Genomic DNA, 25,732 nt, shown 5'->3' with positions numbered 1-25,732 from the left:
GGGGGGCCTCTGGCATCGTGGAGCTTGTGGCCCAGTTTTTAAAGCTCTTCCCCTCGTCAGTCTTGGCCCGCCTTTCTGAGGCTCTAGGGAAGGATGAGCTGCCGGTCTCCAGAGCCAGAGCGCGCAGACAGTGGCTGGTAGGTTAGAGTCCGCTGACCGTGGTGTGCTAACAATACCTTACCTTATTAACAGCACGGTAATACAGGTACCCACAGTGGTGGGCTGTCATACCAAATCCTTAAGCCCACCCCTTGACAAACGAATCATGTGGGGATAGTTTCTGGAGAAGTCTGTCTCCCCTCCTTGTAGGAGTGTAAGCAGAAGGCCTCCCGGGCAGAGGTGGGGTGAAAGAAAGCCTGAGTGGGTGTGGGCACAGACTCGAGTGGGAAGGCAAGACAAGAGAAATGGAAAGAAAGCAACTCAGTGCCCCAGAAGAAAACGAACGCCAGACAGAGGCCACAGACCCAGAGGACACCTTCCAGGCTTCATTAGCCTCCACCCAAGGTTCTAGATTTGTGGCTCTGGTTTCAATGGCCTGAGGTTTTTCCTGGGGAATTTCAAGGACTCCTTGTAGAATGCCAATTCAGCTTCGATCCAGAGATGCCAGCCTGGAGCCACGTGGGGGTGCAGGTCTGGGAATGGAAGCTCATGGGAAACAGCAGGGTGAGGGTGTCACTGCCTTGCCTTCTGTAACAAGGAGCTGAAGCCCAAGACTTCCTTTCTGTAGAACCCAGCAACATGCAGGAGCTGAGATGGATGTGCAGGCCTAGGCTCCTACCAAAGAGTGGGCCCCATAATCTGCAGGAAGCAGGAGCTTTATCCATTACTACCGAAAGGAGGGGTGTGGACAGACTCCAGCTCACTGCACAAGTACTGTTCTTGTTTACGCTCATGTTTTTCCAGATGGACAGTAACCATAGAAACACTATCATCAGGGGACATACAAGACGGAGCACCTCAAAGACACACCTTTTACAGGAAGCACGCTCCACACCCCAATCTGCCTCTGCACTGCAGTGGGCAGCGGGCCTGGGCATTTTACAAGTTGAGAGAGATGAAGGACACATTCTAATTGCTGAGAAAGCAGGGCTGCAGAACACGTCGCCCACGGCTGAGCAGCAGTGACACCCTCTGCCCTTTCTTCCCAGGCCCAGTTTTACAAACAGCAATAAAGTGAGAGCCTTTCTGGCCAGGAGCCGGCTGCCTGCTGCAGAAGGAGGGACATAAACTGCCAGGCACTCACCGAGGCAGAGTGCTCCTGTCTGCTCCCCGGGGTACACTGGCCTTCCTAAGTGGGACTGGCAGAGGATAGCTGCTTTGAGACTGCCCTAGCAGGGAGACCTGTGGTCCATTCTTCTGAACGTGGCCTTGGTGAGTGACAAGGATGGAAAAAACATGGAGGCCGAGCTACAGCCCATAGCCCTTGTAGGCCACTGCACCCCACAGCACTGGGGACAGCCCTAGGGCAGGCCACTGCACCCCACAGCACTGGGGACAGCCCTAGGGCAGGCCACTGCACCCCACAGCACTGGGGACAGCCCTAGGGCAGGCCACTGCACCCCACAGCACTGGGGACAGCCCTAGGGCAGGCCACGGTTGAGGTTTAGTCTTTTCCTATGTGGTATAATGTTAAGTAATGGACCCTGAGGCCTGGTTGCTCGTCTGCAGCTGCACAAGGGATGCTATGTGACATTGACTGCCAAGTTATCTCTGACTGGTAAAATAAAGATGCCTACAGCCCTACAGAAGACAGGTGGGGCAAAAGAGAGATAGGTAAGATTTGGGTTCCCAGCCTTGGGGTCTGGGGAGAGACCATGAGGGAAGGGAGAAGGTGGAGAGAAGAAAGAAGCCAGGTAGGTGAGTCATGAAAACATGGCCACGAGGGCTGGCCCAGATGGAACAAGGAAAGTTGTAACTGAGGCATTATTGATAGAGAAGTAGTCATAATAGCCTAGAGGTCAGATATCTGCCCAGCTCTAGTGCTGATTAAGGCTTAATATAAATATAAAAGTTGTTTCTTTTATCTGGGAATTGAATCAAAGGCAGGGTAGAAACCCTCCATTAATATTAACATTTTTTTCTATAACAGGTCACTGTACCCCATACCCCTGAGGTAGGCCCAAGCCCCAAGAGGGCACCCAACAAGCTAGACCAGAGCCAGCTTCTGCCTCTGCCCCTAGCTCATAGGCACCAATAACATCCTACACGGGAGGGTACCCGCTCTCTCTTCATTTCTCACAGGAAGGTCTTCACTTCTGATGCTTTGCCTCTGGCTAGTTGAAGGGAAATAACAATTTTGGGAAACAGAATCACAGAAACACACAATTTACAAACACAAAGCCTTCTCCGTGATTTCCAGGGCCTGGTCCCTGGACCCCTCCTTAGAGGGCTATTTAGGAGCTATACCTGGAGACTACAATCAAAAACAAAAACAAAACAACAAACAAAATAAAATCTGTGAAAAACCAAGGAAGGCTGGGCTGGGAGCTTGGGAGGGAAGAGACAGAAGCCCTCACCAGCCCTCCACCCCCAGGAATCTTCTTCCTGGCCAGAGACAGGCTAATGAACAATTCTGGCCTCATTTGGGGCCCAGAGTGCATGAGGTCAGCTCCAGAGAGGATTCTGAATATGGCCTAAGTTCCCCAGGCAGAAACACTGTTTGAGGCGCACTGCACTGCTGGGTAGCTTGGTGGCTATTCTTTTAATGTTATTTTAAGATCTGACTTGTAAGACATACAAGCATCCTACTCTTCTCATGAGCAACTGGCTTCTGGCTTGTGGTGGCCAGGACTGGTGATGTAGCCATGTCTCCTCAGACCCCAAAGCTCCCAGCCTCATTGAATTTGACAGCTTTAGAGCAACATGCGAGGATTCCCACAGCCTTGGACAAGGCCATGTGTTGGCAGCTGCTCCATCTCTGGGACAGCTGGCTGGACAAGAGTACCTCTGGCAGCCCTGCTTCTCAAGTTTGCCCCAACACCAAAGGTATAGAACCTGGCCCTTCCCCCTCCCCACAACGCAGCATCTTGAACTGAACCAACTCTGCTGCATGGAAGCATTTCGTCCACCTTCCTTCAGGGAGATGAAGTCATGGTTTGCAGAATTAGGCTCTAACGGTTAACAGGTGATGCAGCTGAGCCAAACTCCAAACACAACCTTGCAATAGGAAAGAATCTGGGGCTTTTACACAACGTTTGAAGCATCTCGTCTAATGAAAGAAAGATTGAAAATAACAATCAGGAATCAAAGAAAGCAAATGTTCACGTAATCCCAGGGAGAACACAGATATCTGCTACAGAGCCAGCAACATGACAGGGAATCTGTTTATTGTATTTCTTTTGATTCCCTGCCCCTCCATTGACTTCACTAAGTTCAGCCCTGGGACACCGTTCCGGAAGGCCTTAACCCAATCAACCCCAATTGGAGGGTGACTGCTAAGAACTTCCTCTGTCCTGACCATACCTTGGCCCCCTCCAATCCCCTCAGTGGCCTGGAGTGTCTACAGCCACGTCCACCACAGAATCCACTGTTTCTACCCTGCCTTTGGGCAGGGAGGTAGGGGAAACTATAGCCAGCAGAGCTAGGGCAGGGAGGTAGGGGAGACTGTAGCCAGCAGGGTTGTCCCCTGGCTGCAGCTCTGCCACAGTTAAGCTTCCTGTTGCTGGCCTGTCCCAGCACCCACTCCTGCCCTGGGCTTGGGGCATTCTCTGGAGTAAAGGCTATACAGGCACTGGACAGTCTTACAAGAGTGAGCCACTCTTCTGCCTCCTACAAGGCCGCTCAAGCTCATCCTTGCTCTCAGTTCCGAGAACCAGGCGGCATCTGGTCCAGTCCCACAAAGACTACCAACAAGACAGAACTGTAGCCTAACTTGGAGTCTCTAAAATCTATTCCACTGGACACTCACTTTGCACATGTCAGAGTAGAGACATTTGACATGCACACTAACAGAAAAAAGACACTTGGATTGTTGGCTAGTACCGCCTCACTGTAACCTGCCATCAATCTCTGTGCTCCAGCAGCTCCTCTCCCAGGATGCCCTCATTCACCTTTGCGCACGTAGCTTCTGGTACCTCCAGCTGGCCTGAGGTGAAGGGTGGCAGCCATGAGCGCAAATGCAAACGCACCGCTGTCGGCTCAGAGGTTTGAACCCTAGCTCTTGTTATTTGCTGTGGCCGAGACAACACCCAGCCTCAGTTTCCCATTCTGTCAAACAGTGTTTGTAAAGGTTGTGTTACTAAGTAAAACACCTAGTAAATGCAGGTTACTGCTTACTACAATACCCTTATGGAGAGGGGAAGGAGGGAGAAGGGGGTGGGGGTGGGTAGTGGGACGACACAGCAGTAACACAGCCTTGAACACTAGGGTTCCTTCCATCGGAGTAACTGGGTGAACAGATGTGCATGAGAAGAAAAAGCAAGAGAGAACCTGGGGCTCCCTCCTCAGCAGTTGTCCTTCGCTGTTACACTTAACAGTTTACATATGTCTGAGAAGCATACTTGAACTCCCTTAACCTCATCCTGCCAGACCTGCCTTGATGGAGCACAGCACCCCACCCAGCAGGCAGCCGCACAGGCAGCCTCACTTGCACTGGGATGGGGTCTGGGACTTTCATCTGACCCCAGCAGGGGGCACCATGGCAGGGGAGAGCTAGAGCCAGCTGCTGAGGAGCTGGGGGAGGGGGAGGGGGAGGAGGAAGAGGAGGAAGAGGAAGAGGAAGAAGAAGAGGAAGAAGAAGAAGAAGAGGAGGAGGAAGAGGAGGAGGAGGAGGAGGAGGAGGAGGAGGAGGAGGAGGAGGAGGAGGAGGAGGAGGAAGAGGAGGAGGAAAGGGAGGTGGCCTGGGAAGCTGGTCCAGCCCAGCCATGGCTGGTGCCTGGCGGTCAGGGCCCTCTGCACACCAACTGCTTACTTTCAAGGTCTCTTGATCAGTTTACAAGATGGTTAATGTGCATGCTTGTTTCAGTATGGAAAGCCACGGCCATTTGTTCTTAATTCAGCCCGGGAAGGGTGAATCGGATGTCTGTCGAAATGAAATGATTTAAAAAGTATAATGTGAAGAGGAAGCTGGGTTCAAAAGCCCCCGCTTGGCACCACTTCCCAGACGGACTTCTAGAGGGAAACCAGGCACAGGGCAGCCAATTGTGCACTGCTGTGGAGGCCATGGCTTTGATACACACAGGTGGCATGGCCGTGGGGAGCCAGGGTCAGCAGCGAATCAAGGAGACATGGGAAGAAATCTAAACAAGAGTGAGCACAAAGCAGGCCACTCGGTGCCATCCACACTGACCGCAGACTTCTGACTTAAACACAGCCTCCGCCTTGCAGCCAGTGCAGCCTTCTCACAGCGAGAACTTTAGGTCACTCGAGGGCTTCTAGAGGTAACCGAAGTAGCAGACCGCTGCAAAAGAAGGGACCCCAAGAGGGACCACAGCTTCTGGGGCCACTGTCTGAGCATTTGCACAAGCTCTATGTGCACCCAGAACCCCATTCTACACCCCCTTCTTTGAGGGGCCAAATAGATATTTGTCCAGAAGTCTCTTCCCAGCACAGCTGAGCAACACAACCTTATACACCTGCTTGGGCAAGCCTTCCAGCTCTGAGGCCTATGGGGCTCCTGAAGCTCCTGGCTGCTTGTTCTGCATCTGCCAGCATTGGCCAGGTCCTCCTGAAACCCCAGCACAGGTCACCCAGGACCAGCCCCTCCTTGGCCACACCCTTTCCCACAAATGCTCTGAACTTCTCTCACCCTTGGCCTTGTACCTGTCATCCTGCAGTCTGCAGCCCACACAGGTCCCAGGCACACACTGGTAGTTTCCTGTGACTGCTCTGGAGCCTGTCCCCTCAGGTTGAGGCTTCACTAAGAACAAAGTCTGGGCACATACTAGTCCTCCTGAGGTGCCCAGGGGCTGCTTGAAACAAGGAAGTGCAAAGTGGACTAGCAGTCCTGGAGTCCAGCAGAACCAGTGTAGGAGCTGCTCTGTGGGAGAGGAGTTACTGTGACAGCTCTGAGGAGACTCGGTCACTTGTGGATTCAGTAAGCTGCCCAACGTAAAACATTTCCCTGTACCTGGCACACAGTTAAGTGCTCAACAAACATAAACTGCTCCATGCTGGAAAGCACTTGCCTGATAGTCTCAAAATATCACCACAGACCAGTCTCTGAGTCTGGACCACTGAGGCCTAACGTAGGGATGGGAGGGCAGGGAGAATGTTGCACGTAGGGATGGAGGCAGGGAGAATGTTGCTGCCTTGGTTGGATAAGTTGTCCTCGTCTTCTCAGTAAATGGAGATACTGACTTTCAGCAGTGGTATCAGGTTTATAAAGATGACAGATAAATGTTTACCCAAGTCTATCACAGGTGGCCTTTGATATGGCTGACACATGGGACACTCAGCTTGTGCACTTGGTGAGTCTTTCACAAGTAGGTCATTCCAGATGAATACCTGAATGAGAAGCCTGAGCACTGGTGTGGTCAGGAAGTGTGAAAGGCACACACATAGGATGTTCTCCAAGGTCCTGGCCTGGTTTCATATATTAGAACACAGCCTCTCAATACAGTGCAGCATAATGTGAGGAACACTGCCATCCCAGAGGAAAGCAGGCCAGGCTGGGCCCAAGAGGCTGGCAAGCCCTGTCTCACAGTCCTGGAAGAGGACTGAGCTTGGGTAAGGGTGTGAGGGGGTAAGGGCTGATTAGAGATCCTCAGGTTCTCCCAACTAAGGCAGCCCATGCACACCCGTGTGGCTGCCATCCTCCTGGCACACTGGTTTATTCCTCCATTTCATTTTCTGTATTTACTCAGGAATCCTAAAAGAAAAGAGTAACTTCAAAAAGTGCATCTATAAAACCCAGGGAGAACCAGGTAGACAGAGCTGGGAGACGCCATGCCTCACTGGATATTCTTCGTTTCATGGGTTTTACCATGGGAGTATTTACTTACCAAAGGAAACAAAGCCAACCAAAGGCAAGGCAATGGCTGCCGCTGGGTATGAGAAACCACCACAAGGAGAAGTTTACAACAGTGCAGGCCAGTGAAACAGAAAAGGGGTCTAGAAAGGGTCCTTTTCTCCCCAGAAGGGAAAGATGGAAGGTTTGATTACTTGTGCTGGAACAACCAGCTTACCGCATCAAACAACACTGATCTTTCTTACACCATATATCAGGTAAATTCCAAACTCTTCAAAGTAAGGAAATTAAAACTGAAACCATTAAAAGCAGAGCCTTCTGGGAAGGGAGAGGCATTTTCTTCAGAGATGTAAATAACTCCACCCACCCTCACACAGACAGCCCTGATACACATCAGAGGTGCATAAAACCAAAAAAGTTTGACTGTCAGAGGAACGCCTGTTGGACTGGAGCTCAGCGGAAGGGGGAGAGAAATGAGAAAGGAGATGGACGGGAGGATACCCAAAATGCATTGCGTGCATAATGTGTGCAACAAACTGTTTCAGAGCATGTCTGGATCAACGGCTCAGCAGGGAAAGGCTCTTGCCAGCAAGCCTTGTAACCCAAGTTCAGTCTCAGGAACCTAATTCCCAAAAGTTGTCTGGGCACCTCCAGGCACATCCCAGAGGAGCGTGCTCATGTACACACATACAAAATAAGTAAGCATAAAGCAAGTGTGTGTGCTCTAAACAGGGACTTTCAATCAGGGCTGGAGCCGCTAAGAGCACTGCCTGCTCCTGTGACAGAGAACCTTGGGTTCAGTTCCCAGCACCCACAACGGGGCTCACAACCATCTGTAACTTCAGTTCTAAGAGATCAGACTTCATCTTCTGATCTCCACAGGAATTTAATATATAGTATACTTACATACATACATGCATACATAAATACATAGAGGGAAAACACCCATACTCATAAAATTAAAATAAATCTTTTTTAAAAAGATTTCATATTATTATTTAACTATACCATAACTATAAATGTATTTGAATATAATGATAATCAGAAATGAAGTAAAAGCAAGAAGTTATATTAAAATAAATGAATAGAAACAAGCCGACTTGTGTTAAGAGCTCCAGCAGAACTTAAGAGGAACTGGCGCACCACAGGTGAAATGTACCTGCTGTGGCCCAGGCTGGGAGACGACTCGGTGGCGAAAGCATCTTCTACACAGTCTGATGACCTGAATTCAAACCCCAGAGCCCACAGAAAAGCCCACAGGTGATGGACTCCTGAGGAAGATGGGAGGCAGAGAGGAAGTCACCCAGAAGCTGACAGGCCAGCCAGCCTGGAGTACACAGTCAACAGCAGAAGTGAAACACTGACAGTGAACATTGACTCCCAGAAGTCCTCTAACCTCTACCTCCCTGTGGCACATGTACACCTTTTTTTTACAACATGAATTTACTGGCTGAATCACAGATTGCATATCATGGTATGTAACGGAGGACTAGAATGGAGGAAAGACTCGGGGCACCTATCCCAGGCAGAAGTGCTATCTAGAAAGTCCAGAAAAGATGAGGGGAAAACAGTAAGATTAACAGGCGGGAGGTGGAATGAAATACTAACACATGCTAAATCTGTCATCTATAGAGACAGATTGAGACATCGTCAAGTTTCCAAACAACCTGGGAGTATTCCCCATCAACAGATACAGATCCCAGATGAAGAAAGTCCTCTGAGGGCATCCCATGTGCTTTGTGAACCCAAAACACATTTCAAGATGCTACAAGCGCCTATTGGCCCACATGTGCAGTGGAGGAGGCCAGTCCTCCAGCCCTGCTGCACCTCTACAAGTGGGGTGCAGCCCACCCTTGGCTTCCAGGCTCTTCCCTCTATCCCCAGAGCATACCCCAATGGAATCCATTAGCTGCTAACACCTCTCTTAGGTGTTAGGGAAGCAGTGCTGAACTGACTTGTTCTAGGGCTCCCTGCGTCAATCCATCCCCTCGGGACACTGAGGGACCGGCAGGTCACAGGTAGTCACAGTTCCTTAATCTCTTTAATCCCTTGACAGGTCACTGTGTAAGACTATAATGTGTCACCAACAGAGACCACTGACAGTCTGCCTTGGTGATAAGCAGACCAGGACTCCTCCTTGCTGCACACAGAAGACAGCAGCGCTAGCTGCTCCCTCTGGACTCTGGGGTTGCAAGAGAATCTCAGCCTCCTGAACTTTCAATACTCACAAAGCCAGGAAAGGAAAGATGCATCCAAATGCATCCTGCACAGTGAACGGTCAACTTCAGCGGCCACTGTTCTTCCGGCAGCCTTCCCCCACCCTCCCCGACTCCTTACAAATTTTGGCTTCTCATTTCTGTTTTAAGAAAAATGAGTCTGGTGTTGCGTTTGAAGAACATAGTGTCATGAGCGATCATGCAGACAAGGGATGCAGGCATTCCAAGGCCTGTGAAGCTTCGCAGAGCTCAGCCCAAATGTATTCCTCTTTCTGCTCTATTTTTAGCTGTGTAAGTTCAGGACACACTGTGGTGTCCCAGAAAGGAAAGCAGAAAAGAGACTTGGGATTCATTTTCAAGGAAAGTGACAGGTTAACTGCAGGCCTGGCCTACGTTAATCTTCAAAGTTCACAGGCTTTTTTGTATCAGAAGTGACAACTGTGATAGTCACTAGCTGCCAGGCACTTGTGCATAGCAAGGTCTGCTGCTGCTGGAGAGTGGTCTCTCCCCTTTACATAAGACACGGGGTGGGAGCTGACAGTGGCTTGCTGACCAACAGGGATACAAAACATTTAGCTAGAGACCAGAAGCTGTATGGGTGAGGATGACCATGTTGTCAGCCAAACCCAGCTGGTAGAAACACACCTGACAGCCATGTTGTACCTGGGGTTTAGTGCAGGCAGGCCCAAGAGCTGAATCTCACTCAGGCTGTGCAATGGCCATCAGATCACAGGGGAAGGGACAATGACACACAGACACACAGATGCACACTGCTTCTCTGTTGCTAGCCTGGAAACTTCGTAACATTAGCCAAAGTACCTCAACTGTAGCATTGACCATGAGAGGACATGGGAAGGCTCTGGCCAGGGATGAGAGGAGAGAGGAGCACCAATATTTGAAATATTGTGTGTATGGGGGGGAGGGAATGTTAGGGGGTGCTTGGGAAATGTAACAAAAAAAGTAGGGGATTAGCAATACACAAATACTGACGATGTCTTCATCATTTTATACATTTTATAGATTCGATCCAAGCAAGAGAGAAAAGCTATAGGCCACTGCCTGATCATACAAGATCCATATAACACTGTGACCATAGGTTTTTAAACAGCCCAGCTTTGACTCAGTGATTCTGTGGGGGAAGGTTTATCTTGGGAGCTGGTAGCCAACACTTTCCATTCTGCTTAGCTGCATGGCATCATTAACTGGTAGATTTCATTTTGGCACACAGACTTAAGTCACTGGAAAGTTCAGTATAGAACAGGTATGTGACCAGATTACATAACAAGGTGTCTGACACAAACAGGGAAGTAGTCTAACCATGAAAGAATGGGGCCTGTTCTCTCTTCCTTTCAGAGCAAGCTTCCAGTCCTGGTAACTAGCTCTAGGTCCCTCCCTAGCTCGGTATGGGAGTGGTTCACACAGCATCAGCATACAACCTCACAACACTACGGACACCACAGGCTCTCCCTGGAGGAGAGCTGAGTCTTCCTAGGAGAAGCTAGGAGGATCATTATCAAGCCATGGTTCATTCTTTAAGGTGACACTTCGTGTCTCCTAATTTAGCCCTTCTTAGATGTCACCTCTTCTAGGCTTGGTGTCCCTGATTGTGTCATAGCAAAGCTTTCTTATAGGTATTTCCCTTCCCTTTTCCTTCTTCTCCCTCTTCCTCCCCTCTCCCTCTCCCTTTCCTTCTCTTTGTTTCTTTCCTTTTTAGAGACAGAGTCTCTGTGTAACCCTGGCTGTCCTAGAACTTGCTATGTAGACCAGGCTGGCCTTGAACTCACAGTAATACCCCACCTCTGCCTCCAGTGCTGAAATTACAGGACGGTGTCTGCCCTCACGCCTGCGCCCTCACACCCGACTCATATAGGTATTTCTTGAAAGCCTATGATAAAGCGTTGGGTCTACTACACCTCAAATCTCTTTGCTTTGGGAATTCAGCGACTCCAGTATGTGTTTTTTAAAAAGGAGCCTGAATCTGGTCATTCCCTGATTACAGAAACTATACTACATGTCACCTCAATACCAACAGAAATTCCAGGGGACCACAAGTAATGTCCTATGCCTTTTATAACTGTTTTTAAATATATACAAATTTTATTTTATATGCCTGGGTGGGTGTTCTGCCTGCATGTTTGTGCAGTACGAGCATACCCAGTGCCCTTGAAGGCACCAGATCTGATATGTGAGTTACAGACAGCTGTGGGCTGCCATGTGGGTGCTGGGAAAGCAGCTCGTGTTCTACCCTCTGAGCCATCCAATCCCTTCAGTCCCTGAGTCCCATTTCTTACATCGTATTTCCCACCGTCAACACCACTGAGCAGGGAGAGGCTCTATGGTTGTCTGGGACTACAGCAAGCGTCAAATGTCTTTAAAGTGTCATTCATCACAAAGTTCCTCAGTGAGCTAGAAACTGTGCAGCAGGTAAGAGTGCCTGCTGTTCTTGCTGAGGGCAGTTTGGTTCCCAGCCCCCATGTCAGGCAGTTCACAACTACCTACAACTCCAACGACAGGAGATCTAATGTCCTCCCTCTTCTGGCGTCTGCAGACACCTGCATTCACATTCACACACACTCCCACACCCTAAATACATGGCTCAAAATAAAATAAAGCTTTCTCTTAAGGTCCCCAATTCCAAGAAGTCCGTCAGGAGCCATCTAGGAGAGGCCATGGCTAACAGATGACTTTCCTGGAGATGGCCCACCATTTTTGCATGGCTTACGATGGATGAGCTCTGAGAGGCAATGTCCCAAGAGACTTCACCTCAGGATGGCTTCTTGCTATTGATATGCCTTTTCTTGCCACTATCACATAGTCTAATGATTCCTGGGCATCAGCCCACCCTATTGGGCAGATTTCCTGCAGATCAACTTAAAGATGAACTTTTCATGAATTAATACTGTTTAAATGAATTAATGATTTTGTAGAATTCCTAATTTGATTCAAATAATTTTAGGAAGAAAGTTTTAAGAGATAGTTTCAGTTGGTTTGCCAGAAAGATATAATAAAGTTAGCATCAAGAACAGAATGTGCACTCTCCTCATAGAATAGGAAGGAAGGAAGGGAGGGAGGGAGGGAGGGAGGGAGGGAGGGAGGGAGGGAGGGAGGGAGAGAGAGAGAGAGAGAGAGAGTAAAGGAATACAATGCGCTTTTATAAATTGCAATAAGAAGAGAAATAGGCTTGGGACAAATTTGTGATCAAGGAAAACGTTCATTCTAGGTCAGGTCCAAGGATAAAGCCACAGGTGTGCACTATGGTAAGACAAGGCCATGTGAAACTGTTGCTTTGAACTTGTAATGAGCTTGAATGAAACACTGCTTTGAACATCCTTCTGTAACTCCCCTTTTGTGTAACATTTTATCTATAAGGTAACTTTCAAGAACTTTCTTCTAAGACCCTATAGAAAGGGCAGAGAAAAGAAATAAAGTGGTGGCTTGGGGGACTCGGGCCCATCCATCCAAATACATATATATATATATATATATATATATATATATATATATATATGTGTGTGTGTGTGTGTGTGTGTGTGTGTATGTATATATATACACACATATATATATATATTATAGATATTATATATATATATGAATGTATATAAATGCATGCATGCATAGGTATATGTGTATGCATATAAGTATGCATGAATACTTGTGGAGTTGTTGAGACAGGTGGTCAGGCCTGACCAGTGTGTGTGTGTGTGTGTGTGTGTGTGTGTGTGTGTGTGTGTGTGTGAGAGAGAGAGAGAGAGAGAGAGAGAGAGAGAGAGAGAGAGAGAGAGACACTATGAGTGTGAGTGTGCCTGTGCATATTATCCATGTAAATGACTTTAATTCTTTTCCTTTCTTTTCTCTCTGGTTCACGAAGAGTTAATGAGCTCCAAGCCTTGGCAATGAAGGGCTCTGAGAGAGAAAAGCACTGGCAATTACGTCTATTTTTCCTCTCAATTCCCTGCTGCTACTAGCAAGAGTTTATGAGCAGAGGCCAACAGCTTTTGGTCTTAGACTAGAGAAGAGTTCAGAGAGGTAACTATTACCAAAGGTGCCACTTTTGCCCTCACAGAGCCAAGCTTTGTGCCTACAAACCGTTGATGCCAACCGCCGAGACCTGCTCTGGCACCTGAGTGCCAGGGCAGGCTCCTGGCCGGCGGAGTCAAGATGGTGGCTCTGCAGAATCTGTCCTTAATTGTCTCACTGTTCCTGGGTCAATACCTATTTGTTTTGTTTTTGTTTTGTCTGTTGCTGACTGTCTAATGTGAAAGACAAGCTAATGTTTCAGCGGCAGTATCAGTGTACCCAGCACTCTCAATAGATGGGGCTGCTCTTAGCTCTTGGCTGGGAAGCCAGGAGGCTAGGGATCTTTCTGGATTCTCCTCCAAAAGCCTCCATCATTGGATACCTCAAGATGCCCACATGCTAAACCCTCTTGTCAGGTGCTGAAGGCCCCCTGTTATGTTTGACTATGCTTGGCCCTGGGAGTGGCACTATTTGGAGGTGTGGCCTTGTTGGAGTATGTGTGTGACTGTGAGCGTGGGCTTTAAGACCCTCATCCTAGCTGCCTGGAAGTCAGTCTTCTGCTAGCAGCCTTCAGATGAAGATGTAGAACTCTCAGCTACTCCTGCACCATACCTGCCTGGATGCTGCCATGTTCCACCTTGATGATGATGGACTGAACCTCTGAACCTGTATGCCAGCCCCAATTAAATGCTGTCCTTATAAGAGTTGCCTTGGTCATGGCATCTGTTCACAGCAGTAAAACCCTGACTAAGACACTCGCTATGTCTTGAGTTCAGAAACATTCTTAGAAACCTTGAGGGATTTCTCAGGTCATGTGGAAGCTCACAGGGCTGGGCTCTTGGCCTTTTACGTCAGAGCTGAGGCCTAGGCCTGGAGAGACCTAAGTGGGTGGATCAGTCAGAAGAACAGCAAGTCACAGTGAACAAGGACAGCCCCTCTCACGATGCTTAAGGGAAGTGGCAACCCAGCTGCCTCAGAATAGAACCTCTGGAAGCTCTGCAGGCTGCTTCTACCTCTGCATCATAACTCTTGATAACTTCGGCAGGACTGTGATGCTCCTCACACAGACAGTAAAGCAGCTCAAGGACCAGTGTGAAGGTTAATACTGTCACCTCAGCAGGAGCTATCATCACCCGGGAGACACTCCTCTGGGTATGTATAAAAGGGAGCTCAGCTGGGATGAACCTCTGAACCTGTAAGCCAGCCCCAACTAAATGTTATTCTTATAAGAGTTGCCTTGGTCATGGCATCTGTTCACAGCAGTAAAACCCTAAACTGGGTTGATTACGGTAGGAAGGTTCACCCTACACAGTAACTTCCTATGGGCTGGTGTCCCGGGCTGAGTAAAAAGGAGGGAGCAAGCTGGGCTCCAGCATTCATATTTCCTGACTGTGGACACAGTGCGAGCAACTCTCTCAGCCTGCCACCATGCCCCTGCTATGGTGAACCCTACCTTCAAACTGTGAACCAAAATAATGTGCCCTTCCTCAAGTCATTTTGTCAGTTTCCTGTCTCAGAGACAAGACAACTAATACGGTAGGCTGCAGAGGGACATCCTTCCTGCTACATAAGGTTCTATGCCCTGCCCCTCAAGCCTCCAGACCTTCCGAAGGTAGGAGACTGATTCATCTTTCAAATGGATATCCCCAGAGCCACCCCAAGGCCGGTGCTACTATTTAAGTCTGCAACCTCTTTGTAGGGAGGGCAGGGAACCAGACATGCAGGGACATTTTAACTTAACAATGTCCTCCAGAAGACATTTCTTGGCACTGGCTCAGTCCCACTTCTGCCTCACAGTCCTGTCTCCTCACCGCCCATCACTGACCTGTACCTGTTCTGGACCAAAGTTCTCTGGAGTGGGGGTGGGTCTATACCAGACCTATCACAGGTCACAGTGGGGGCCTGCTACATGAGCACCTCTGGCACCTGCCCTGTGTCACAGCACAATCCCTGAGGCTCATCTTGACTAGACCCAAGCTGACCAGAGCTAAGAGGGACCAGGGTAGGTGCAACCGGGTCAAGGTCTCCAGACCCATGCAAAAGGATCTTCACCTTGATCTCCTCTAAGTACTGGGCTCAGATTCATAAGACAGAGACTTATACGGACACTCCGGCTACTGCAGATGCCGGAGCAAGGACACCTCACCAACAGAACAGAGGACGCCAAAGGGAAGAGATGAAATCTCACGCTGCATTTAACCTAATGAGAGTGTCTGTGAGCTCCCTGGTAGCAGGGGCGGGCATGGTGGTGTTAGGAGGCCAATACGACAGCTTTCCCATCTTGCTCTAAGGAAGCCCCTCTGGCACTCAAAGAGCTTGGAATTAGTGTGACATGGATCGTTGTCTCCATTTGAGCTGTAAGGAAAGTGGGCCCAGAGTGGTTGAGTGACTCACGCTAGGTCACAATGCGTTTAAACTGCTACCTGAAACTAGAGTCCCCTGCTTTGTATCCAGTCACACCTCCCGCCTCTCTGGCTGATTGCCAGTGGTATACATTGTCCCCCAGGTGCCATGGTCTGCTTTGGTTATCAACCTGATACACCTGGGAAGAGGGAGCCGGCTAAGGAACCGACTCCGACAGACTACTGCCCTGTGAGCATGTCTGTGGGGGCATTCTCTTGATTGCTAATTGATGTATAAGGCCAGCCCACTGTGCCACTCCTAGCCCAGCCCACTGTGGGCAGTGCCATCCCTAGGCAGGTGGGCCTGGGCTATGTAAGGAGGGTAGCTGAATACAGACCTGGAAGCAAGCCAGCAAACAATGTTACTCCACATCTCCATTGCTCCTCTCACTCCTGCCATGCTTTCCCTGGAAGGATCACAATCTTGTAAGCTAACTGAACTCCCCACTTCCACCAAGCTGCTTTTTTCCTCATCTGTACAGGGAGAAGCATGCCTAGCTCATACGTTTCTCACCGGTGAACATACGTCCCAAGCAGAAAGTCAAAAGTCCCCAAATATGTGCAAACCTCTCATGACTCCAACAAAATGACTACTCTTTAAGGCTTAATGATCATGAGACTGTCACCTCCCTCATGACTGTGTCTGCTTCAGGGAGACCTGAGGCTTGCTGGGTGAGAGGTCTGGGCAGTCCAGAAGCCGTCCAGCAACCCTGCTACTGGCTGTGCTGGTTTACAAGAGGTGCCCTGTCTTGCTAAATCTCTTCTTTCTCTTAGAGGAGAGACAGCCACAAGAACCAGGGGAGCTTCTTCCTGATACCCAGGAAGCTTACCCAATTAATCAATGCCATCTAATCAATGTCTTACAAAAGACAGCAGCACCTGGGGCCTTCTGAGCCCCTTAAAGGACATGTACAGACCAGGCAAGTCCTTTTATGCATTGAGGCCTGGTTTTCTCCTCACTAAAAACAGGGACAGTATCTGTCCCTGCCCAGCCTGTCGCCCACAATGGGAACAATATAAGATCAGATCTGTGGGAAGGACCACAGGCCTCTGAGAAGCGGGGGATTCCAAGACTGGGACAAGGAAAGCTCGTGGTGAGACTAAGGCATCCCACTGAGCTGAAAAGGAAGCACAGAAAGCCATGGGGTCACGGACCAGGAATATAAGGACCAGCTTTCCTACTCCCGGGGACCACCTGAGCATTAAAATGAGCAATGGCATGAGTGGCGCACCCAGTCAAGCAATCATGAACCAATACTGAGAGCACAAAAAGTAAGAAGGGAAGAACCAAGGGTGGTGGAGGGGTATGAACATCCAATTGACAGGAAAAAAAAAGTCACCTAAGAAATACAGAATGAAAGAAATGAGAAAAATGTCTAGTTCATAACCACTACAGGTTTCAAGGTCCAAGGTCACCCTCAGCTCTTTAGAGTTTGAAGATAACTTGGTGTTATGGTTTGTATATGCTTGGCCCAGGGAGTGGCACTATTAGGAGGTGTGGCCATGTTGGGGTAGGTGCATCATGAGCTTTAAGACCCTCATCCTAGCTTCCTAGAAGCCAGTCTTCTCCTAGCAGTCTTCAGATGAAGATGTAGAACTCTCATCTCCTCTTGCACCGTGCCTGCCTGGAAGCTGCCATGTTCCCGCCTTAATGATAATGGACTGACCCTCTGAACCTGTATGCCAGCCCCAATTAAATGTTGTCCTTATAAGAGTTGTCTTGGTCATGGCATCTGTTCACAGCAGTAAAACCCTAACTAAGACACCTGAGCTGCATGAGACTTTGTCCCAAAAATAAATAAATAAATAAATAAATACCCAAACCTTCAACCCTTGTTCAACATAACCATCATGGTCTTAGGGGCTCTCGGTAGGATTGTTCTGGGAGACTAGAGACTGTGGGTGAAAGCGTCCTGTGGAAGAGATGTACGGGTACCACTGCAGCTGAACGAGAGACATGACAAGCCCACACCAGGTGCAGAGCAACAGTCAACACCACCCCTGCCTCGCCTGGAAAGCAAGGCCTAAATCTCCTATCATGAGAGCAGCCCGGACCAAAGAACAATCAGCACAATAGCTAACACGGGCACTTTAAAGCATCAGTGCTACAGAAAGACTTGAAAACTAAAACCTGGAGAGTCCCTCAGGATGAGACAAGACGAGGCAAACCTGATGGACACGCCAACATAAGATACTGAAATGGATCCTGAATTGAGAAAGAAATACGAAGTCATAGGCGACATTATTAAGGTAACTCTGAAGATTTGAAAATGAGGTACCTAACAGCCAAAGATACAGAAGAATCTGTACACAAAAATAGTGTGTGTATATGTGTGTGGGAGGTGTGTGTGTGTGGTATAATCAAGTAATTGAGGTAAAACGTTAGCAACTCCTGGATCCGGGTAAAAGCAATTTCTGTTCTATTCTGTATTTTCCAGAGATTTAAAGAGCTTCTCTAAGCAGGAAGAGATCCTGGTGGTCCTTGGAAAGCTCACAGACCCACCACATCCAAGCCCTGATGCCTGCTGCTGGTTCAGGAACACTCACCCGTCAGGTATTCCAGGACAGCAGCCATGTACACAGGTGCCCCCACTCCGATCCTATACTTAGGGTGGCCTTTCTTGATGTACCGCAGCATCCGTCCCACAGGGAAGATGACCCCAGCCTTGGCTGACCGGGAGGTCTTGGTGGATTTCTTCTTCCCACCACGGCTTGACATGGCGATGGCGGCGGCGACGGCCCCAGAAACAGATCAGCAAGCTCACTGTGAAGGCAGGACACACAGTCAGGGCCACTGGAGACAGCTCATTACCCTTTCCCAGGTATACTACGGTCTTTTCATAGGAACAGACGACAGACACAGCAGGCAGCTACTGAGCCTGCCGAGTCACTTATGTGCTTAGCTGGAGCCGTCTGACCCTTGCAAACAAAATGTACAGTCTTGCACATTTTATCCTGTGATATCAATTTTATTGGTCACTTCCATTTAAATGTTATACTGACAATGACTGCTCTTATGTGTCTTGCTTTTATGCCTCATGGTGTAAAAATAATAAAGTAGGTTTTGAAAAATTAAAGTCTACAATGCTAGTATTAAATAATCATAAAAACTATTGAACTTAGCATAATTTTGATTATTGCATCATTAATTCAACGACTTAATTATTATTGCCAGTATATACTGGACACTGATCTAACAGATACATAATTCAATAATGTTTTCATAAAAAAAATAATGATTTTTGTTATGTTCTATACCTCTTTAATAACTTCATCCTTATGTACTTGGGAATAATAAATCTGTAATAAAATGGGAAGAAAGCCACGGCTTCCACCTAAAACGGGACATACAGCCAGAGGCTGGGTTCTTACACTAGGACCCTGACCGTTGACAGGCAAGAGCCAGATGTCACAGGCTGGTATCTTTCCCCTTTCAACAGGAGCCGCTTGTGGTCGGGGATGACACCAACAGCTCAACCCCTTTAAGACAGATGCACAGACCGGCTGTCCCCCAGACTTGTGAGTGTGTATAGGCAGCCTCTGTGGACAGCAGTGTTTGCCAGAAGCCATGAGTTCCGGGACCTGGCAAGTCCTATACACGCTCACTCTTTAAAGAGTGACTTTCCTTCTGTTTCCTTCTCTGACAGAAAGTCTCCATAACAAAAAGCTAGTGATCTTCAATTCCTGATTCCCACTGTTGCCATGGAAGGGGAAACATCAGGGAGGATAACATAGATTTTTTGGGACCAGGCTTGAAGATGGGTACAGCACTGCTGATCATGACCCATCAGCCAGCATTCAGCTACATATCCGCATGTAATACTAAAGAGGTTGGGAAAATGCACTCTAGCCATCTGGCCCAGGGGGCTATGACAAACCACTTTGAAAGCTAACCTTGAACCCAGGGTCTGAGTGGCAAGCACAGTGTAACCTGTGTCCTACATGCAGCCTGATCTGAGGGGAGGACAGTTCTCCATTCTGGACATGGTGACTTCCCAAGGAAGCACTCAGCCTCTTGTCAGGGCACTACTGACAAGCTATGGCCAGACTTGGCCAGAGAAGTAGGTCTGTCCTTGCTGGGTTCACCATACAGGAGGGTGTTGTATTTCGTTACCCAAAAGGATAGGTGCATAGAGGGTCCCAGACACTCTAAAGGCACAAAGACTGTACCTAGTTACCACTGCATCCTGGCCACCCCTTCACTAAGAGCATCCTAGGATGTGAAGATCCACCCACTCTAGGAGATCTGAGTCACACCCCTTTGCTGTTAGTTACTGTGGTTTCTGTGTCTGAGGCTTCCATTAGCATACCATCCAGATGTTTGGAGAACAGAAAACTAATCTGGCAATGGATTGGAGGTGGTGTCTTCAGTAAATGACTGGGATTAGGCAAAGTCAAAGACAGGGTCTCCATGATTGAACTGTGCTGGCTTTAAAGGAGAAAAAATTTTAAGATAGACAGATGCATGCACACGCACAATCCCTGTACCATGCCATGTGATGCTCTACGCCACCTCAGGACTCTTAACAGGAAGGAGGCCACCACCAGTTGCGGGCCCTTAACCTCTTACATCCACAACCTCTTAATAAAACAGCCTGCCTCAGCTATCTCATCATGGTGCCGGGACATAGGATCTCACTCTGCAGCTCCTTCGTCTATACGCTGAGCACAGCAGCATGAACCGTGTGTGCTGGAGAAACAGGACATGAGAAGAGGCATTCTCCAACTTCAAGCTGCTTGACAAGCAAGGTGTGACTACAGAGAACATTTGTTCTCATAGCACAGATGGAGCCAGGAAGCTGCTGGTGAGGAGTCCGTGAGAGGGGCAGACAGGACAGGCAGTCCTGTACAGTGTTGTAGGGAGTGCTCCTGAAGGGAGTACTGTAGGGATGTGCCACAGGCCCACCACTCCTGAATCACCTCCCTCCTACTCCACCCTTAGCCCCACATCTCCCTGGACTCATGCACCTTTCCCTGACCTGCTGTCCCACCTAGTGGTGCCTGTGTCTTCCATGGCTGATACAAGCCCATCAAGGGGCTCCCCATGATGGAATCTGCTATGGCTATGCTTTCTGTCCCTACTGACATCCTGGCTAGGTCAGCTCTGATGAACACAGTTCTTATGATGACGCCAATCTTATTACCAGCATCTAGAGCTTCCTTTGAGACTGACTGAATCAGTTATCACTGATACAGCTTCAGGAACCCAGCAATAAATACATACATAAATAAATAAATACATAAATCTTTATATAATAATTTCCCTCTGCCAGCTCCCTCTCTAATACATTATATGCATTGATCCTTTTCAATTCTGTATTCTCTTCAACTGCTTCTCCAATCTTCCCTTTTAACCTGTTCACCAGTCTAGATTTATATACACCTCAACACTTGCTACATTGTATCCCTGACATCTGTTTTCTTAGCTGTCTTAGTGTCCCAAACCAATCTGCCCTGTTCACTTCTGTAACCTTACTTGCTATTTTGTGGTTGTTTGGTTGCTATTACAATATACAAGTTCCCATCAGTGGAGAGCAGAGCAGCACGTCCAAAGGCCAAGGACTCATAGCCATGGCTGTTGGGGTATCAGTCTGGAGTCTTCTCTGGGGTTATCCCATAACACCCATTTGAAGACCCATCTGTCAAGTTGCTGTGAAAGCTGAGACCATCAGAAGTCAGGGGAGTTTGTGCCACCTTAGGAGTTCCCAGAAGAAAAGGTTCTGATGGCCGAGACACAAGTCACACAAAGGGTTCCGGCTGTGGACATCTTTGACCCTGTTCACCTTCTTCTCGGCACTGTCTGAGTAACACCAGCCAGAGGAAACTGCTTCCCTTCTTCACGCCTGGACACTGACCCACGGATGCTGGAGCAGAGACAGCTGCTCTATGGTCAGGGGTGACCAACATTTTCACTAGTGCAGTGTGAAGCTGGGCTACATTCAGAGCTGTCCTAGGAGGCATCCAGCCTGCAGGTTGTAGGCTGTACATGTAACCAGTCGGGGCACTCAAACCACGGGAATGATCAATTCTGAAGCCTTCATTATCTAAGCTACGAATACGTGCACGTTGATTCTGAAGGAGGTTACTGGTTAGGTCTCCTAGAGAGTTGCATCAGAGAAGCTGTATGTATGGAGGAATCTCATCTATAATCCAAAATACTGTCAGTGAGGCCCACCTGCTCTATTCCCTGTAGCCAAATAAATGCTTGTATCCACATGCATGCCACCTTCCTGTCAAATCTGACCCTAAGGCAAGGCAAAGGCATAGGCCACGGCAGTCCATTCTGCAGGGGACGATGGTGATCCTGTCTGCAGCAATCTCCATTTACTTCTGTCCTGCTAGAATATCAACACTGGCACTGTTCCTATGTCCCCAGAGGCGTGTGGCTATACTACACAAGCCAAGCTCTGCTGTGACTGGCTCAGAACAGAGACATCTCTCCATCCATCAAACACTAAAACAGAGTAAGCCGTCTGCAACCAAAGGAGGGACTGCAAACAGAAGAGATTCGAGCACATGGATGCTGCTCATGTCCCATTTCTAGTGGTGGGAGAAAAGCAAATGCCAGCTCGTAGCTGGGGCCTGAAATGTGGCTCGTGATTATGCACACGACACCGTGCTTTCTGGACTGTATGGAGGGACCAGTCCTGAATTGTAAAGGCAACATTGCCACTTACCTCCTCTCCTTGCTAAAGGTTGTGCTATGACGGCTCCTTTAAAAAGCCATTAGGAAAAAATGTGACCTTAAGAGAGTAGGAGCTCGGTCAGACCAACTATCTGAAGCTCCCAGGTATCTGCTAAACAGGGATCCCAACTAAATGAGAGCCGGCCTGAGCACTGCTCTCGTCTCCTCTCTTGCTCAGAAGCTTTTTGGGGTTCCTGGTTGCTCTTAGGATCAACCGAGGTTCTGATGGGATTCTGTGGAGTTTCCCCTGTCCTCGCCTGACCCTAGATTCTGCCACCCTGAGCCTCTAGCTTTACCTCACAGGTTATCTTTTACAACTGGCACACGTGGTTTCTCGGGCCTCAGTCACCGTGTCCACATATGTCCTCCTTTGCCCAGCAAACTCCCCACTAGATCTTTCCATGCCAGGTAGCGTTCAACCCCGCTAACACAACTGTCCGTCCTCTACTGATGTGGAGTCAGTTCTCCAGGGCAGGGCCTGGGCATTTCTTGCTCATGACTATGTCCTAAGCCAGAACAGATTTTTGGGACATACTAGGGACTGCAAGACACCAACCAGGCAGCACTGCTCTCGGCAAGCAAGTTCTAGGACTCTTTAGAATGAGAGGTTGATATACTTAGCCGCACTTAGGAGCCACTGCCCCTAAGTCTCCAGAACGGGGGGTGGTGGGGTTAACAGGTAAGGGTCCAAGTCACCCCCATTCATTCCCATTTCATGTTTCATTAATGGGCTCTGAAAAGTCCACCAAAAACCAAATGCTACTGCAAACCTCTGGACATCACATACAGGCTAGTAGTTTCTCTCCTTAAATAAATCTTTCATCGACTTGGGGCACCATCAGCTCCAAGCTTGTCCCTAGAGGAGGAAAGAATGGCTTTCTACGACCAGAGGAAATGGCAGGCTGAACTGTACCACTCCCTAAAGTTAGCCCATGTGGTAGAAAGTCAGTCAGTGAGGAAGTTACCACTGTTAATTTCCAGACCATTCTCGGTATAACACAGTGTGAACGCTCCCTGCCTCATCATAAATTAGTGCCTGCCATAAACAATGTCCACCCACCTCTCCCCCGTGCCTTACCTAGGGATCAACATTTAACAGCCAACCAATGAAAACAATGACCTAGCTCATAGCAAAATGAGAAAGGGGGAAAATTCTAAAGTTCAGGAGATTCATTATCCTTAAGGGGGAAAAAACCCACAAGTTGAAAAGGTTGATCTAGTCGGAGGGTGTGTGTGAGCCGAGTTGTTTTTGCTCAATTGGTCAATTGTGGACAAGCTGTATTAACTCCAGTAGCAGATACGAGGTGTCCATTTCAGAGTTAATGGCCTCTGTGGCTGCACACCTAGAGGTGAACCTACAGGTAACAGGAAGTTTAGTGAGGTTAGGACTTCCATTCCAGCACAAACTGTTAAAAACTGGGACCCCCCCTGCTGCACAGTCTACAAACAAAACACTTCCTCTCTTTTAACAGTAAAACCTCAAACCACAGAGGCATCAGCACTGAGGGAAACCGAGCAGGAGAACTCCTCAGTCTATTCTTCTAAGCTGTTTTATTGGATCGTTAAAGCCTTCCAAAAGACTTCATAATGATTTTAATTGTTGGAGCCGAGGTCTGCCTCAACTGCTTGTTCAAAAGTTACTCTCTTCCAAACCTAGAAACCACTTTCCCCTACATTTCTTCTAAGACTCTTTCAAGCAATCTCCTGCCTGGCAGTGAGTTATCGGCGGTCTCTGCAGGAGTGGGAGCGGGGCTCAGCATCTTGCACACCTGTTGTCAGGTGACACCGCCAGCAGCATCCCGCGCTCCCATCTCTACTCACCCCACCCCCAGAGACTCTCTTCTCAGCTGTCCCTCGGCGCGGCGCGCGGGGAGCCTACGGCCTTCCGGAGTCACCTTAAAAATAACACCTCCCCAGCACAAAGCAAACAAAAGGCAAGCGAGAGCAGCGGGGCTTCCATGGCTCCTCTCCAGCCCGCCCCGGCCTGGGATTCCGTCCGCGAGTGATCCCCAGGCCTCGCCTGCTCAGGCCTCGCGGCGGGTGCCCCACCAGCCGGCCTCACAACGGCCCCTGGCTCGCGCCCCACTTTATTGTGCCCGGGAGGGCACGCGCGGGCCGGCTGCGCACGAGCAAGTAAACTCTGAGCACAGCAGCTCCGGGCCCGGGCGGACGGGCCGGTCACGGCCTCCGGGCCTCGGTGCCCTCGGACCCGCGCAATCCCTGGCTCTACCGCCGGGGAAGGGGGGGGGGGACCCGATCAGCCCCTTTCCCACAAAGCGCCCCGGCGGCGGCAGGGGTGCGTCTCCAAGAGAAGTTGGGTTTCCGGGTTTGCTTTCCGAACAAAACCACCCGGACCCGCGCGCTGCCCCGGCAGGGCCTCGGCGGACTACGGGCAGCCGGAGGCCCGAGGGTAACCTCCGGAGCTTTCCGGACGCCAGGCAGCGCCCCGCGCGCCGCGGCAATAGGGCGCGCGGGGCCCGGACGGTGCGGACCGGCAGCCCGCGGCTCCCAGGCCCGCGCGGCACTTACCGGGCGGCTGCACGGTGAGGGGCCCGAGCCCGGTCGGCCGCTTGCGCCGGTCCGCTCCGCACTCCTGCCTGCCCGCCCACGCCTCCTCGCTTCCCGCCCGCGCGTCCCGCGCTCGCGCCCTCCGCCCGGCTCCGCTGGAACCAGTGAACTGGAACCACTCGCGGCGGCCCCGGGATTCCCACAATGCACAGCGCGCCGCTCGTCACATCCCTTCCCGGCCTCGCGCGTCCGGCCACCCCTCCCCGCGCCACTCGGCGCCCCGGCCTTGACCCCGGCCTGCGCTGGGCGGCGGACGCCAACGGCGCCGGCCTCGGTTGCACCCAGGCCTTGTGGCCAGCCTTCTGCCCACCAGGCACCGGTCTGCGCGCGGGAGCTGCAGGGGTCGGGCCTTAGAAACATGCTTGTCCGGAGCGCAGCTCCGCAAGCGTCTGCAGTGACCACCTACTGTGTGTCTTGCGTCGCCTCGTCCCCTGTAGCGTCGTCCACAAAGAGGGAGGGAAGGACAATTGCTGTTACCAGTGATCTTTTTCTCCCAAGTCAGCAGAAACTCCGTGCCTCAAGCTGGCCCCCTGTCTTTAAATACAAGTACTAGTCAAGCAGCTGTGTGCCCCAAGATCAGCTGCTGCATCTCAACTCCCTTGATGAGTGGGATTCTTCAGAAATGGCCTCAAAGTCTGGTCTTGCTTTGCTCATGGAATCGGTTAGCTACCTCCATCAAGCAAACGTTTGTTGACTACTGGCTCCAGGTTTTTACTGATTTAAGCAGTGACACTTTTATTATATATTAAGATGGGGGGTGGGTATCAGCTTGAGAAAGGGCAGCAAAGTTCATCCACAAAACCAAAGACTCTCCTCCAGACCCAGGCTGCACTAGAATAGTAGCAGTTTGGGGGGCTTGTGACCCTTTAACAACTGAGCCATCTCTCCAGCTCTTGCGCATCATTTTAAAAACAGGGAAAAGCACTGTCTAGAGCCC

The 25,732-nt window shown here is 49.7% G+C and overlaps 1 protein-coding gene and 1 long non-coding RNA gene across 5 annotated transcripts in view; one reads left to right on the top strand and one right to left on the bottom strand.

Annotated features, from left to right (window-relative positions):
• Window positions 1–24,941, bottom strand: part of Macroh2a1 (macroH2A.1 histone) — a 60,593-nt gene extending 35,652 nt beyond the window's left edge. For 3 of the 4 annotated variants that reach the window (XM_076938941.1, XM_076938942.1, XM_034510622.2), the window contains exons 1-2: window positions 24,757–24,940; window positions 18,090–18,306 (exon numbers count right to left, since the gene is read on the bottom strand). In XM_076938941.1, coding sequence (XP_076795056.1) covers window positions 18,090–18,261 — 172 coding nt within the window. In that variant the 5' untranslated portion in view covers window positions 18,262–18,306; window positions 24,757–24,940. Of the gene's footprint in view, window positions 1–18,089; window positions 18,307–24,756 lie in introns of all 4 variants that reach the window. The other variant, XM_034510621.2, reaches the window with a different exon arrangement.
• On the top strand, window positions 12,818–18,206 carry LOC143443243 (uncharacterized). The gene is made up of 2 exons (XR_013112033.1): window positions 12,818–14,292; window positions 17,981–18,206. It is a non-coding gene; the product is annotated as an uncharacterized LOC143443243 (long non-coding RNA).
• Window positions 24,942–25,732: the final 791 nt, after the last annotated feature.

The sequence above is a fragment of the Arvicanthis niloticus genome, chromosome 8, assembly GCF_011762505.2.
Source record: "Arvicanthis niloticus isolate mArvNil1 chromosome 8, mArvNil1.pat.X, whole genome shotgun sequence".
Taxonomy (NCBI): Eukaryota; Metazoa; Chordata; class Mammalia; order Rodentia; family Muridae; genus Arvicanthis; species Arvicanthis niloticus.
Note: the sequence above shows the minus strand (reverse complement) of the source record. Positions and strands in the feature narration are given on the sequence as shown.